Source organism: Cyrtonyx montezumae, unplaced genomic scaffold (assembly GCF_038088225.1).
Source record: "Cyrtonyx montezumae isolate F1298 unplaced genomic scaffold, pur_monq_1.0 scaffold_20, whole genome shotgun sequence".
Taxonomy (NCBI): domain Eukaryota; kingdom Metazoa; phylum Chordata; class Aves; order Galliformes; family Odontophoridae; genus Cyrtonyx; species Cyrtonyx montezumae.
The window spans coordinates 3299589-3315870 of record NW_027071937.1 but is presented as its reverse complement, the minus strand read 5'-3'; the positions used below and the strand labels follow the sequence as shown (position 1 = coordinate 3315870).

The following is a 16282-nucleotide window of genomic DNA, read 5'->3' as shown; positions in this document are numbered from 1 at the left end:
GGAAACATTGCCGTGGGGGCTTCAAGGCTGTGTGCTGGGGGAGAAGTGCAGCTCCCAGCCCTGAATCGAGGGAGAAGTCCCTGAGTTGGGACCTTCGTGTGAGAGTGGGGGAAGGTGGGTGGGTTTGGGGACTGGGAGCTTCTACAGCAGCCAGAAAGGGAAGGGGTTGGATATTGGACCAACAAAAAAAGGGGCTCCCCGGGTGGTTAGTGTTCTGTATCCCTATGTGTAGGGCTCACTGAGCCTCCCCCCCTTGGTACCTGTGCCCTAATGCAGGCTTTTACCTCCCTTCTGTGCTGAGCATCTCACAGTGGGGACATCTTGTACACGTGTGGCACTTCTGCAACTGCTGCCTTCTGTATTTCACAATGTGGGTACACAAAGGTCGGCCGCAATGCCCGTGTCAAAGTAGTTTATTTTATTTGTTTGCTTTTTTTCTCTTTTTCAATGATTCCCCAAGTCCTGTACACCAGTTTGCCAGGTGAAGGTTAGAGAATGTCAGTCAGTTGCTTAGTTTCCAAGCTACAAGGGAAGGGGAAAAAAAAAAAAGAGAAAGGGAAATAATGGGGGAAAGCTGGAACAAGAATATGTTCACAAGAAAGGTGAGGAACGCAAAGGATGAATGCATTCAAACAAACTGCACTGAGCACTGTACAGCCATGGTCCCGTGGCCTGGAGTGGGTGCTGCAACACGCCCAAAACCTGATTCCCCCCAAGAGAAACCCCCAGATATCAGAGGTATGGATCTGCAGAGGCTGACTCGTCCTTTGCAAGGTTTCTTGGGGAATTAAAAGCCCTCGCAGCTGAAAGCAGCATCTCCAGATGGGCTGCACACGGTGCGTGTACGCCGGGGGCTACGGAACAGCGGTGCTTCCTTCTCATTGCATCTATAAAAACAAAGTCTGGCCCCAAGCACAGAGCTGAGGCTGCTGGAGTCTATTTGCAGCCGTCCCTCCTTCACGGCAGCAAACCCTTCCCCAGCACAGGGGCGATGCTTTTAACCTGAATAATGCCCAACCCGGGGCAAGAGGGTGTGGTGCAGGAGAAATTGGACATGGGGGGGGGGGGACAGCAAGGAGGGAGCGGTGCCAAGTGTTCTGCCCTGCTGGGCAGGATGGGTCGTGGGTGCTTCTATTGGGAAAAAAATAATAATAATGGGAAGTAGATCTTATGGTAATCTTCAAAATTAAAGTAGAAATGTGCATGCAGGGGCGTGTGGGCACATACATGGGCACACTCTCGCTCTGCCAGCACTCAGCTCCTTAGATTAGAAGTAGCATATGGCATAATTTGGCAAGGGGAGGCTCATTATTTGGAGAGGGCAGCTGCGGGTACGTTCGTCCATCTGGAATCATTCCTCCCTCTTTGCTCTAAGTAACATGATTGGTAGACAGTCTCTACCAGCAGGGCCAGGTCTGCACCCACTGTTCCTGCACCACCGGGACCCAGGGAGAAATGGCAACGAGAGGAGTGTGAGGGCATGGGAAGGGACATGCACGGCCACAGCACAGAGGGGTGGCAGAAGGATGGGCAGCCACAGCCCGGCTTCACCAGGGCTCCATGCTGGCTGTGCGTGCTTGCACAGCAGCCCTTGGGTGCCACATGCCCCCTGCCTTGCAGCTCGAGCTGCTTCACAGCCCCCCCCCCCCATCACTTGCTCCCCCCTCACTCCTCCAGCCACATGTGGAGGATGGGCATTTACTCCGTATAAAAGGATGCACAATATCAAAATCCTCTTTATAAAAGAAAAAAATAAATGCAACGCCGCACTAGAAAACCTCATGTCCCAGCTGCAACCACCCCCCCTCACTCCTCTCCCCCCCCCCCCCATCTATTTTACTAACTACTCCACTGCAATTAAGCTCCCCTCTGCCTATGCAGCCATACATTCAACTCTCCCCCCCTCCCTCCCCCACCCCCACTTTGTTTTCCGTTATTATTATTTTTAATTTAATTTTAAAACACTGCCACGGATCCCAAGAAGTCCTCCACGCCGTGCCGGCCTCACACGTCGGTGCTGATGCTGCGGCTGCGGGAGAAGGCTTCACGCATGGCTGAGAGCCGGTTGGGGTTGAGTGCCTGCAGGTTCCCCACGCTCACCGGCAGGTCGAGCTCCTCCTGGCTGACGGTCTGGAAGCTGACCCTGTCCCCCCCGTTGTGCAGCTCCTCAGGGGGCTCCTGCAGGAAGAAGGTGGGGGGCTCATACTGCCCGCAGCCCGGGCAGCCGCTGCGGCTCGGCGTCGCCTTCTTGCTGAACGGAGAGGAGCTGTAGAGGGACGGCCCGTTGGTCAGCACTACGTTGCGGTTGCAGTGGAGCGGAGGGATGTGGGAGTGCACGGCGAAGTCAGGCTCCTCCTCATCCTCCTCGGATTCATCCTTCTTGCAGCAGTAGTACTGAAAGAAGATAGGGCTGAGCCGGGATCCCGATCCACTCACCCCCACACACGCATCATCCCCCCTGCCTTACCTGGAGCCGACAGTAGCAGAGGACAGCGATGATACAAAGTAAAATGACAGTTGCTAATATTCCACCTGTGATGACCACAGTCCCGGCTGTCATTCGCCCTCTTCTCCATTAACAGCCTGCAACAGAGAGCACGTGGGGTGATGGGACTTGGGATACGGGAAGAGATGGGTTGGGATGGGATGCTTTGCCACCGTTTGCAGAGGTCTCCCACTGGGTCTGCCTGCATACTGCAAGCTGAAGGGTCTGTGGCTCCTGCAGGGGGATGAGGCTGGATGCCAGCACTGTGAAAGCCATCAGGGGAGCCCCCAACCCCTCCAAATGCCACCTGACATCTGGAGGAGAATGGAAAAAGCCTGGTGTGGCGGGGGAGAACTTTGCTAAGTGTTATTGCAGCCTGCAGGTGGGCTGAGTAATTGAACTCTGGCAACTGCCCCTTCTGGTGCAAGGAGAGAGCAGCAGCAATGGGTCCCCAGTGGTCCTGCAATGAAAACCCCATCCTGGCCCACCAGTCTGGGCACCACCATGCCATCCTGCAGGCAGGAGGGGACCCCCGAGAAGTAAAACCTGCGTGAAGCCAGCATGGGGTTTGGCCTTGAGCCTCACAGCCCCTCGGCACATGCTGTGCTCTGCACTGGGGATGGGGATTTGCCCGTGGCACGTGCCTGGCTCCTGCCTGGAGCTCCGCAGCAAGTGGGGGGTTGGAGCCATGCACATTTTTTTCTCTGAGCCTATAATCCATTTTCCTCATGAAAACAATGTGGTATTTTAATTTGGAATAACTGGAGCTGCTAAGTGAGCCTTTAACAAGCGCAGGGACAGGCACTCCTCTCCCCCACAAAGCTGTAGCACAAGATGAAGCCACGCAGTGAGGCAGGGACAGAGCTCCTCGATTCACTTTGGCCAAGAAGAAATTGAGGGAGCAACTGCTGTGGCTGGGACTGAGCGTGCAGAACAACAGAAGGATGTTGCAGTCCCATGCTTATGTCTGAAGGGTAGCAACTTCCTCTCCCTAAGGCATCCATAGGGGAAATAGGGCTCTAGCACAGACATGGCAAAGGTGTAAGGCCAACACCTTCCATGCTGAACAGATGCACAGAGTAAGATGAGCACAAGCCCTGCAGTGCTTGAGCCACACATCCTTACTCCAAAAGCTTTTAGGAGAGCTTGAAATCCCCACCATCCCCTGCAGAATAACGCTGAGCTCTTCACCCCAGGGAGGATAATGGGTACAGGCACAGCTCGACACAGCAGCAGCATTGCTCCGCAGCCCAAAGTGCTGCAAGCATCAGCCTGGGATTGGGATAAGTGACATAAATTGACAGAGAGAGCAAACTGTGACCACCTACCCGACAAGTGCTTTAACAAAGCTGGCTTCCAGCTCATGATATCAGGTTAAACAAAAAAAAAAAAAAACAGCTTCCCCAAACCCAAATTACTTCAGCACCTGAGAAAAAGCAACCATATTTGTCAGGGATTTAACTTGCTTCCAAAGAAAATAAATCTGTGGCATATTTTCAGGTGCTTAATGTCCTGCTAAAGTTGGGTAAGTACTGAATGGATAAAGCAGTATCACATTTTATGCTGCCGCTGAGCAAAGCTGTAAGAGCAGGGGGATTTGTGCTGCCGTGCTACAGCTGAGAGCTTCTTCTCATATGGCCATGGGGCAAGTGCCCTGCCAAATCCTGCCCTATCCCTGGGGCAAAAACCCTGTGGAAGTTTGGAGCAGAGAAGCAGGAAATGACTTTCAGAACTGCAGCAGTGATTTGGGAGCTTCAGCTGCTCAGAACAGAGCACAGGGCAGCGCTTGGCTCCCTGGCTCTGAGACCTTTGCTGCTCCCATTTGACATCTCACCACGAATTAAAGGGTTGCCTGCCCCAGGGGCAAGCAAGGGAGCACACAGCAATTTTCTCTGCATCCTTCTCCCCCCGCGCCCTGTGGTCAGCCATGCATGGCATGACAGCCACCACTGCACTCTGAGCAAGGCCATTTGCATCACACTATTTTCCCTTCCATAACATACTTGTCTGGTTAAAACCATGTACCTGGAAGCATTAAACTCTCCAGCATACAAAGGAAGGGGGCTGGGGGGGAAGCCCATAAGCAGAACAATTCCTGTCTAGACCTCCTTTTTACATTTGTTCCTAATTTCACGCTCTGCAGGCTCCCAGGTTCATATATTCAGTAATAAATATCTTGGTAAAAGGAAGTGCTTTGCAGCTCTGCTGTGGTCTTGGGAAGGTATGCAGGAGCCCCAGCACACACACCCACAGCCACTTGGCTCTTTCTGTGTCCTTGGGGATCATGAGGAGCCCTCCTCGAGCTATTGAGGATGCTTGAGCCCCCCGACGAGCCAAAGCTAGCTCCCTGCACAGCCGTTCCAGCATGACTGCTTTGGTGCAGGCACAACCCAGTGCCACTTGCCAGGACACCTACAGCTGGATGGCTCCAGCCTGCAGCAGATGGAGAGCTCAGCTCAAGAGAAAATAGGATTCCTTGCAGATTGGAGAAGGAAGAAGCAGAGATCTCATCAGCTCCAGCCCCAGACTGGTGGCTTCTTCCCTTGCTCCAGATGTTGAGTGCTGGATGCTGGACCCTGCTTGCTGCTACCTGCAGGAGGAGGACAGCTGAGGTCTGCTAGGGCAAGCACTCTGGGATTTCTCTAGGAGACCCTCAAGTTCTAGTTAAACCAGACTGTGGGCTTTGTGGCAGGAAAAACCTTCAGATCAGAAGTCTCAGTGACAAAGCCTGTACTCATTCTACTCCATCCCATCAGTCACCCCAAAGCCTTTTGCACTAGTTGGAAGTGCTGTGACAGCAAGCCTCAAAAACTGAACCTCAAATGGGAGTGCTAGTTCCACAAGGACACTGTGCCTCATCCACATGTGTAAGCCCATGGCTTGTTTTACTGTAGCACACTCCCTGTATCCCCTGCCAGCCTGAGACCTGCTCCTCTGTAGCACATCCATCCCATACAGCAGCCACTTGCCAGCACTTGCACACAGATCCAACTCTGATGCCAGTGCTTCTGATTAAATACCACTTCGCAAGAAAGGGAAAGAGATCAGTAAGGTAAAAAAGGGAGAAGCACACAGAGCACTCTGCTGTGCTCTGGTGCCAAGGTTCTGCCTGAGGGTGAACCCAAGTGGGGAAGCAGCAAACAAGCTGGGAGCTTAAATCCATTTGGTGGCCAGTGTAGCCTTATTCCTGCATTTCTCCCAGTTCCTGTAATCCTACCCAGTCAATGAACAAGAGCTGGGCTGCTCAGAGCAGCAGGGCAGCACGCCAGCACAGGGCTTTGCACAGAGCCAGTGGGCCAGGCAGCTGCCAGCAACTGGGGCAGAGAACGTGGCTCCCCAGCTGCAAAGCACCCAGAGCTGCACCATTCCTGGGTGCTCAGGATAACACAGGCATAAAGACTGCATTGCTCATAACCCACGTTATGCTCCTCCATGCTCCAGGATTGTTTCCCTCTGCTCTGCCACTTTTCAGTGTTACTGCTCCCAGAGCAGTACCAACGTTGGGGCAATGGGGACAGTCAAACCTCACACTCCTGCATATTTTCATTAGCAGCCTGCACCGCTTTATAGCCCAAAGTGCTTTGTGAAATATTACACAACAGTCCCAAAACTGACAGAAAAGCCACTGCGTTCCTGATGAGAGTCAGAAGACTTTCCCATATGCCGTGGGTATGCATCCCTGCAGGCAGCACACCGGAGCAGAACCCAGCACAGCAACACTGCACACATCACAGCTGCTCCAAATTTCAGCTTTTCCTAGATCAGGTATCATGGAAAAGTTCACCAAAAGCAGGCAGCCATGGGACAGTTAGGGATCCCCACCCCCCCTAATTAGTGCTATTAGGAGTTAAAACAGATCAGCTCACTGAGGCTTCTGAACGCTCACTTCTGATTGCCCACAAAGTGAATCAATTTAGGGGACGCCAACCCCAGCGCGGAGCAAGAGGGAATACATACACAGCAATAATGAAGCAATAATGTGGCTTATTACAACTGAATCACACCTAATGTAATATTTGCACAGCTCATCAAAGCAGTGCTGAGGCTTAGTGAGCACAACTCCAGGCGTGGATGCAACTGACTACAGCTGCTAAAAGGAGAGCAGCAGTACTGCTGGGGGAGGGGGGCAGGAGGAACACCACCTGGCATCATTGCAGTGCCCTGGGATCTCAAGGTGCTGCCGTCTCCATCCTAAAGGGAACAGGGCAGGGGTTTGCAGGTGCTCCAGCACACCTGGAATAAAGCAGGACAAAGCTTTCCTGTGTGGCTTACCCTCTGCAATCCCACCTGTCCCTGCCCAAACATCCCTGAGCTTCATAAGCACCAGGAATTATTTCCATGCATCCGCTGTCATCCAGAACACTCTTAAGCCATCTAAACTCCTTCAAAAAGGAAAAGGAAAAAAAAAAAAGCAAAAAAGCAAGACAGGCTGTCTTTCCACCCTGCATCATTTAATCTCCTCTTGAACTGCAGCTTAGCCCGTTTGAGATATTAGCATCAGAGAGAGCAGGTTTTGGTATTAGCAGCTTGAGATAAGCTGCAGTCAGTGCTAAGGGAGAAAACGAGGCAGAGGGTGGGGACAGCCCCCAGGAAGGAGCTCCTCCTGGCCATCAATCCCTGTCCCATTTCTACTTCTTCCTATTCCAGTGGGCTCTGCTCCTCTGTCCATCACCACCCAGCAAGGAGCAGCTGAAAGGTTACAAAGACTCAACGGGCAGAAAACTGAGCACCAAATGTGGAATAAAGGGGGGGGGTGTTGTCCTTCTGCAAGTGCTGCCCCAAGAGCCTGATGCTGTTGGCAGAGGAGAGCACCTGGCTGGGAGCAGGAGCTGCCTTCAGCAAATCTCACCAAGTGACTGATGCTGACGCAGAGGACAAGGGCAAAGCTCCGAGGAATTCTGACACCGCAGCCAGGTTGGCCTGGGTAGTGGGCAGGCTGTCACACAGCAGCACATTGCCAGGTCACAGTGCTTCCTTGCACTGCAGCGAGCTCCGTGCTCCTCCACATCACAGTTCTGGGGGGAAACAAAGGAACCCACCTTGCACAGGACCCTACAAGTGCTGAGGCTCAGCCCTCCATCAGAATGGGGAAAGGAAAGAAGGACGCATGCAGGATAGAGTTCCACAAAGCAGCAAATCTGGTCAGCGTTGGGTTTCCACAAGGTGAGAGCGCAGCTCTGCAGGACGGGAAGGTCTTCTGCAAAGGATTTCTGAACACCCAGTTCAGCCTTACTTGCTCAGGACTGATGGGCACATGGGTTGGATGGGCACATGGGTTGGAGACAGCAGGAAGTGCTGTGGGGATTGTTAAACAACATGAGCTGGGAGCTCTGGGGAGTACCCTCTGGCCAGTTGCAGGAATGGTCTTTCACCCCATTTAAGGTCTCTGCTGGGTGTCACAGACGGGGGAGCTGATCTTGGCCCCCCCAGGGGGAGGAACAGCAACTAAGGATGTGCCCTTGGGGCTGCTTGAACAGCAGCACCTGGGATTTCCAAAGAGATATGTACACCTTTTTTGCCTTAAAAACAACAACAAAACCCCACCAAAAAGGTAGGGAGTTTCCATAGCTACAGCTTTGCACTGCACACACAAAGGCTCAGGCTCAACCCATGCAAGGGAAAGCAGGCAGTGTTTTTCCCACTCCAGGCCAGCAAGTTAGCATTGTGCATGAATCAACTGAGAGAAAAGAAGGCAGTGTGCTTCCTCGTGGCTCACGATCAGGAGTTTCCTTATGGGCAGTAAAATCTCCTTATGTTCTCATTTCAAATAGGGATTTATCTTTGCCGCATCAGGGGAATTAATACGGACTGTCGTCTGAGAGGGTAATTTTCAGACTGTTAGCATCTTTGCTGAGCCATTGTCAGTAAGTTCCCCATCTATTTCCTTCTTCTTACTTCTGTCACAGCTTTTTCTGAGAGATCAGAGAGAGAAAACCCACCACAACAAAACAACCCAATCAAAAAAAGCAGGAAAGATAAAGTAATTCATAGAGCTCAGCTGAAAACCATCATTAGGCGAAGAAAGGAGCAAGGAAAACCTTCACACAAAGTGCTCTACTTAAAAGCACGTGGGCTTAGCAGAGCTGCTGAGATCAAATGTTTGAAATATCGACTGTTCCCAGGGACGGCATCTTTCAGAAATCAAAACACATGCGATGTATCTTTTTGCCTGGCATCAGCACTAGGGCAACGCAGGCACTGCCTTTGAAATGACTCCTTGATCCAGAGAGCAATGCAGAGACGCTCCCCGTGCATCCTCCCCACATCCCCAGAGCATTGCTGCTGTCAGGCTGAGCCAGGGATGGTTTTTCCCAGGCCCAGGGAAGGGATGGGGTATCCACCAGCGATCCCTCAGCATCCAAGCCCCCGAAACTCTCTATTTCTGAGCCAAACAGAAGTGCTGGGTGCAGTGTTTCAGCATTTGGAAGTTCACCCATTTCTGAGCCTGAGAAACTCCAGCACTCCACAGCCAACAGCACTGCCACAATCCAGCAGCATTTATGGGCTTCATTTGCTTTCAGTCAAGTGGTGAAAGCACCATGATGGTGGTGAGGAACTAGCACAGCTTGTCCAAAGAGGCAGCAGTACCCTAACCCTACAGACACACGATGTCAGGGGATCTGAACACTCAACTGCAGCTGTAGGCATCCACATTTCACAGTGGGGAGTGAGACCAGATGACTTTGTAGGGTCTCTTCCAGCTCAAAGGGTTCTATGATCTCAGACAATAGTTCAGGACTTGTCCTTTGCCTGCCCATCCTAACAGCCAAAAACATAACGTAATATTAACAAAGGTATGCAGAGGGCAAGTGAGATCAGTGCGTGGTTTCTCAGAATCTGGTATTATAGCCTTACATTTTCTGTAAGTGTAATGCTATAATGTGAGAGAAAGCACAGCAATAATAGCAGGGTAGCAAAGACTTTGGTTGCAGCAAACAAGGACAAGTCCAAACACAGCACCCATGGTTGCAAAAACAAAGGAAGAAAAGTTGCTTACCTTTAGAAGACCTCAGGTACACAGGGATATCCAGCAAGATACCTTTGCCCCCACTACCAACCCTTAAATGAGGTCTGGGCAGGGATGGATCCTGGCTCCAGCTCTTCCAGTCACTCAGGTACATTGCATACACCCGAGCTCCCCTGGGTTGGCCCTGCCTTCCCACCAGGTGCTCAATCACTGCTTCAAGCCCTGACTTAGTGTTTCCACTACGCTAACCTATCCTGTTTTATTTAAGCATAAAACAAAAACAAAAGTCTGATGCCAGAAACTCAAGGGAAAATACACGCCGCCGAGAAAACCCCACTTTCTATGGGCTGAATCCCACGAGCCACTGTGAGAATCGGGAATAGCTCTTGGGCTGTCAGCAAAGCTAAACTGTTGCAAATCAGTCCTCCAGGGACAAGCAAGTGAACAACAGCAAAATCACAACCCAACCATGAAGTCTGCCTAATGGCAAGCCCCAATCAACGCTCATTATCCTCCTGCTCCCACCTCAACTCCCACGCAGGCAACACGGCTATTTTCCCCCAGATCCCACTGCTAATCTTCCCAAGGCTGAGCTACCCAGCAGGCAACACCAATCAGAAGGAGAGATCCTTTTTCTTCCACATGAGGGCCTTCCAAATGGTATTCCTGCCAATCCCTGCTTGCAGGGACTGAGCAGCCCTTGAGGCTGTGAATCTCCTGAGCCACTCCGGTACTCAGGGCACTAAAATCCCTGCTCAAAGCCGAGCCTCCAGCAGCATCACTACTGTAGTTTTTTCCTCTGAGGGAACCTGGCTTGCATTTCCACTAAAGGCCCCATATCTTGCCATGTAACACGTATATTTTGTTAATTAAAGGGTAGCAACATGCGCTCTGTTGTACCGTGAGTGATTCCTACACCTGAAGGTGCAGTGGAGTCAAATTGCAGCAATTATTTATATCAAAGCAGAGCAGCTACTGACTGTCGATAAACCTGAACACTGAAGGGCTGGCCAGGTTTTTCCTGAGCCAGCCCAGGCTTTCCCGTATAACCCATAATATCCCCAGTGCTGGTGGAGCAGTGTGGCTGCCGCTAGAGGGATGTGCATAAGAGCTCGGGCATCCGCACTTGGGCAGCATCTGCTGGGGTGGAGGGGAGGTGGAAAAGCAGGGATAACCACTGCAGGGTCACAGTGGGATTGCAGGCAGCCCGGGGTGGGGGATTCCCTGCACACAACAGCTTGTAGTCTGGCTAGAAAGGCAGACAACAGAAAAAGGAAAGAGAGTTAATGGTTTGCCAGAGTTTGGGCAGGAAATCCCACAACAGAGCTTGAAATTAGTCCAAATCCACTCCGAGAGCAAAGGGGATGCAGACATAAAGTGCAGGCCAAAGCTAGTGCAGCGCTCTTGGCTCAGAGAGGGATGGCACACTCGGTGCTCAGAGCAGCTCAGCACGTGCACTATTTCCTAGGGGGAAGCAACCCATCAGGGAGAGATTTGGGGCACAACGACGTGGCTGAGCACATCAGAGGCTGCGGAGGTCCCCAGTGCATCCTCCAGCATTTCATCTCACCATAGGTGTTTCCTGTCTTTAAAGTTTTAATCTCAGTCAGAACCTCTCAGTGGGTGAAGGGGCAGCTTTGTGCTGGCTGATGCCAGCTCTGCAGCTGCAGGAGGAACGAGCAGTGCTACCCAAGGCCATTCTGGTCCACTATGGTCCAGCTGAGACTCTCAGGCTGTCGAAGAACAAGGGACTGCTCTGCCCTGGGAAATACAAAGGACTTCTCCTCCCACCTCGCTGCCCCCTCAGCCATGCGGAGCACTCACTGCCTGCAGTTCACACAGTAATGAGCTTATGGGCTTCTGCAGTTCAGACCCTGCAATGAGCTTGTACTCAGAGCAGAACCACGCTGTGGCCTAAAGCCATCCCTGAAGCTGCTGGTGCAGAGGCTGCATCCCTGCAGATGGGGATATCATCACCTTCATCCCCTGTGGAGTGCCCTCAGGGCAAGGTAAGGAGCCAACAGCCAGGCACAGTGCTGAGCCTTGATCCGACAGCACTGAGGCAAACAGACACAAATCCGCACATTTTCTGTTTGGATCACGTCTGAGGACAGGCTAAGACTTTCTTTTGGGTTTCTGATAACTTTCCTCTGAAAGGATCCTTAGAAAAAGGCAATTATCACGGTGCCATTAAGGCTTTCTCCATTGCAAAGCCGGATAACTCGCTCGGAGTCTCTCGGAATAACCTTTAAACAATAGATCCTGTCTTGTTTACTGAGCATTTCCAAGCTCAACAGTAATGCATCCAGATGTCACCCGTGTCTACCGTGGGCCTGACTATTTCTGGAAACACTCCAAGGGCAGATTGCTTGGATAATGTCACAGATTTTTGCAGAGAGAACGTGACAAGTCTCCATCTCTGTGATAAAAGCACAGTGGTGTGCCCAGGGTGGTGGGATGCAACCCTGCTCCTTCCCAGCACAGTACTGGACGGGTACCAGCAATTCACACTTTGGAGATGGGAACAGTGTGTGTGTTCCTGCCCAGCACAGTTCTGTGAGCTCACAGAGTGCTTGGATTGGTGTTTGTCACTGGGGATGGTTTTGGTGCTGGGGGAAAGATGGGGAAAGAAGCGCTGGGGACAGCTGGTGGCGGCTTGGAGAGCAAGCCTTGACTCAGCTTGTCATTACTCCTTACGAAGCTGAGCACCAGCTGTGCCTCACTGTGGGTGTGATCCCTGTCTGAAAAGAGAAGGAGGCCGAATCTCCACACTTGACTCACCTCAGGTCTGCACTGTGCAACACCAGCACATGGCCGGGGAGCCGCCGGCATCTGCCCCCAGCTCTGGTGAGAAACTCCACGTGGGATGGCATGACATCAGCTGCAGGCACTGCCAAGCCCCGAAGCCCTCTGCTAACAGAAGAGGAGCTGGGAGCCAGGAGCACCTGGAGGCTGAGCAGCGTGTCCCCAGCAGTGGCTTTGTCACCGCTCCTCAGCAGCGGCCTTCCCACGGATGGATGACTTCTCCAACAAGCATCATCAGCGGAAAACGCATCGCTTGTGCTCTGCAGAGACAGCCCTTGTGACTTCGGCCTGATTCAGCCCCATTCCCTGTCCCCATGCTGTGTCTGACACAGGCACATTGCAACCCGCACCATCCACGGCAGCCAGGTCCTCCCCCTGGTGCTCTGAGCTGCCCTACATGGGTCACAGCCCTCATTAAGCTGTCCAAGGATGATTCAAAACGCTGTTACCACTTTTCATCTTCCTCCAACCTTTGCAGCTGACCTCTGCTCGGGGCTGCTCCTGCAGGGATCGCAGGGCTCGGAGGATGCTGAGGTCCCTTGTTTGGATTGGCTCCAGCTGTGATCCCAATGGGGCTGGAAGGTCTGGGCAGGGTCAGAGACCATCACCCTACGTATTTTTAGTCCCTCTGCCAAGCTGCGATGTGGGAACACGATTTTTTTTAACCAAAAGATGAACAAATCCTGCCTACTGCAATAAATTAGATCACGAGGAGAGAAGGAGATAGACAACGACGTGGGGTGAAGCGTAAATGAGGATGGGAACGAGCGGCATGCTCAACCCAACACCTGCCCCCTCTCCTCCATCCCTTCCCTGCTCTTTTTCAGCACTGTCACATCACCAGCCCTGTCTGCAGGAGCCCTGCCAGCTACAGGCACCTCTTGGATGGCTGTGTCCCCGGCCATGGGGCAATGAATCAGCGTCAGTCACTTCAGGGGGATTTTGCTGAAGTTCTTTATCAGTTTGGAGCACCGGCACTATTTCCTAAGACTCCTTGTCACTGCACAGGAACACTGACACGCAGAGGAAGGAGGTTACAGCTTTAATTACAGCTGCACGGTCTTTAAGGTGTTTGAAATCTCTTTTCACCGTCTGACAGCTGTAAGTGCATCTCACTGCTAATTCCAGATGAGAAGAGAAACAGCCACAAAAGGCTTCCAACAGCATTCTGTTAGTCACACAGCACCACGACAGGGCCAGCATCTAAAGACAGCTGCGGGGACAGGTCGAGCACCGAGTTTATGCACAATTTACATCAACCCACTTTCCCTTAACTGCATTATAATTTTGCTGCTTACTCAGTGAGGACATCAGATGCAATGACTGAAACCCCAGTCATGCTGGTACGGTCACTCCAGTGAGGTCACCCAGGAGCACTGTCTGCACTCTAAGCATCGGGATGTCAGCCAGGTTTCCTAAAATGACAGCCATCCATCATGGAAGACTTGAGCGCATGATTTTACCTCTGAGGCTTTATGCTGATTTCACGCCTCATTTTTAGGCTGGAAGACAATCTGTTGAACCTCAGAGTGCAGTCTTCTCTTACCTTTAATTTATTCTGTCAGAAAACTGTCTACCTTAATGAGTATGAGCACACCCCCACTACCTTCCAAGTTTGGTGATCTGTTATGTCAAATATAAATAATCCTGTCTGAAACCGCTCCATAGGGGGAAATGAAAAGCCATCTTCCCTCGGGGGATTTCTCTCCCCCACAGCCCCCCCCATCCTGCAGAACAAACACCGTCCATGTGCTTCTGTGAGCTCAGCCCCAGCCAGCTGCTGTATTAACTGAATAGTGCTCAAAGCAGCAGATCATCCTGCTGTCACCTTCCTTGCGTACACCCCCTGGGTTTCTTTCCATCCCCATTGCTCTGGGGTTGCTCTGCTGTCTGACCCGGACAACGTGGGGGATTCCTATGTCCTCTGGAGGCAGGACAGCAGGTAGGAAGAACCCTGCTGGCTGCGTGGCTGCGGGTGAGTGCCCTGAGAGAGGCCAGCCTTGACCCCAGACCACGCGTGCACGAGAGCAAGCTGTCCCCAGAGCAGACAAGGACACGACCTGAGCGCTCAGGTGGAGGAAAGCATCCCACCCCAGCCTGGAGAGATCACATCCTGTCACATTTGTCACATCCTCCTTTGTAGATACAGCTTTAGAACTAAAGATGCTGTAGGAACAATGATACCAAGCTTGGAGCATCCCGGTGGTGTTTATCATCCTAAGCTAAAGCAGGGACTGGACCGGTCTCCCCAAGACAGGTTATCGGGGAGCAGATGCTGTGCAATTCCCCGTGTCCATCTCCCCCCTCCAAGCCCCCCAGCAGCCCCAACCCTGCAGCTGGAGCTCTCCCCTTGCAGGCATTCCCCCAGGACCATCGCCAGCAGCAAACCACCCCAGTGCTCCGGGATGCACCGGGAAGAGAAGATGAGGGGGGGGGGGGTGGAAGAGAAATAAGAAGGGGAAAAGCACTGCTGAGGGCCCCCCCTTCCCCCCGATGCACAGGATAAAGCACAGAAGAGGAGAGCAACGCCGGTGCTCTCCCGTTTTCTTCCCCTCTTACCTTCAAGCGGGGGGAATGGTGCCGGATCGCTCAGGTGAGGACCGCGTCGTCTCCTGAAGTCTCCAGCTCGGAGCGCATCAATGCGGGAACGTAAAAAAATAAAAAATAAATAATAAAAAACAAAAAACAGGGAAAGAGTGGAAATAAATAAATAAATAAATAAATAAACAGAACGCGGCGAAATAATTAATACATTCGAAAACAATAACGATCTTGGAGGGCAAAGGGGGGAGGGGCGGGGAGGGGGGTGGTGGTGGAATAAATAAAGTGAAAGATAAACAAGAGCGCAGGCCGACGCCAGCTCAGGGAGCCGAGCGGGCGAGCCGGCAGCGGGCAGCCTCTCGGCACATGGCCGGTGCCGGCAGCATCCGCGGCGGTGCGGGGGAGCCGCTCCCTCCCCGCCCCGCGCCCCGGCGCCAACGGGGCCGCCAATGAGGGCGGTGCGGAGCAGCACGGCCCCCCCCTTCCCCTCCCCCCTCCCCCCCTCCCCCCATATTCATTTCCCTTCCCAGCCCCCCCTTCCCTCTCCCCCCCCCCAGCCCCGCACCGAGCCCGCACGGGCAGCGGGCGCGTGAACGCGGTGCCCCCTCTCTCCACCGCACGCAGCCGCCTGGTGTCCCCCCGCACACACACACACTGCCCCCCCCTTCTCACTGCGTTGCGTGGGGGACGCAGAGGGATGGATGCCCTCACCTCATAGAGAGGGGAAACCCCCCCCGCCCCACCCCCAACCGCGGAGCCCGGGTATCCTCGCACACAGCCTGGTGGTCCCGCACAGAACCTTCATCCCCAGTGCTGGCACGGGGAAAGCATCCTAACCCCCGGTATACTCCAGAAAGGGAAAAACACCAAGATCAAGTCCTCACCCTCACCCCCCCACCCTCCCCACCCCACCACCCCCGTGCCCCCCACTCAGCCCCAGAAGCATCCCGTGGCTTTTCAGCAGGAGTTAGGCTGAGGTTTTTTGGTGAGAGCCGTTTCCCAGTTGCATCCCTTCCCAGCACGACCTCAGTGACTCGGGCAGCCCCATCCGCAGACCCCCCCCCCCCCCCCAGCGCTGCGGGCTCTGAACACGAGCCTTGGTGGCACAGGGTTTCATCCACATTCGAGTGGTCATCCAAGAGCAGGAGGGAAAAGGTTCTCGTGTCCCAGAGCTGAAAACAAAAACGTTTGGTGACAGAGCCTGGGGGTAAAGCTGTCCCTTGGAGTCACTCTTCAAGCAGGTGGGAACCCCCCAGAACTATTGGTATTCCTCATGCTGAACTTCATGTTTCACTTTGGCCCTCTGCTCCTTGTCCTGTCCTCCTTGACTGATGGAACAATTGGTCTCTGGTCCTTTCAGAGCACATCTGCTCTTTTTAAGATGCTATCGCTTATAGCACTCTTTTAATCTATAGAGAGGGGAAACAGTTGCATTTAATTAATTGCTCCCTAAATAAACTAATTACCGCCAGTAATTTCAGCAC

The 16282-nt window shown here is 52.9% G+C and overlaps 1 protein-coding gene across 1 annotated transcript; it reads right to left on the bottom strand.

The window, feature by feature from the left end:
• Positions 1 to 1939: 1939 nt before the first annotated feature.
• On the bottom strand, positions 1940 to 14920 carry FAM163B (family with sequence similarity 163 member B). The gene is made up of 3 exons (XM_065737153.1): positions 14817 to 14920; positions 2468 to 2583; positions 1940 to 2394 (listed from the first exon to the last, which is right to left on the bottom strand). The coding sequence occupies exons 2-3, from the start codon at positions 2558 to 2560 to the stop codon at positions 2005 to 2007; spliced, it is 483 nt and encodes a 160-aa protein (XP_065593225.1). The 5' UTR covers positions 2561 to 2583; positions 14817 to 14920; the 3' UTR covers positions 1940 to 2004.
• Positions 14921 to 16282: the final 1362 nt, after the last annotated feature.

Coding starts and splice junctions, on each gene's coding strand:
- FAM163B (XM_065737153.1), bottom strand. CDS start 2,560: ATGACAGCCGGGACTGTGGTCATCACAGGTGGAATATTAGCAACTGTC. Junction 2,395..2,467: donor TCTGCTACTGTCGGCTCCAG/GTAAGGCAGGGG, acceptor ATCTTCTTTCAG/TACTACTGCTGCAAGAAGGA.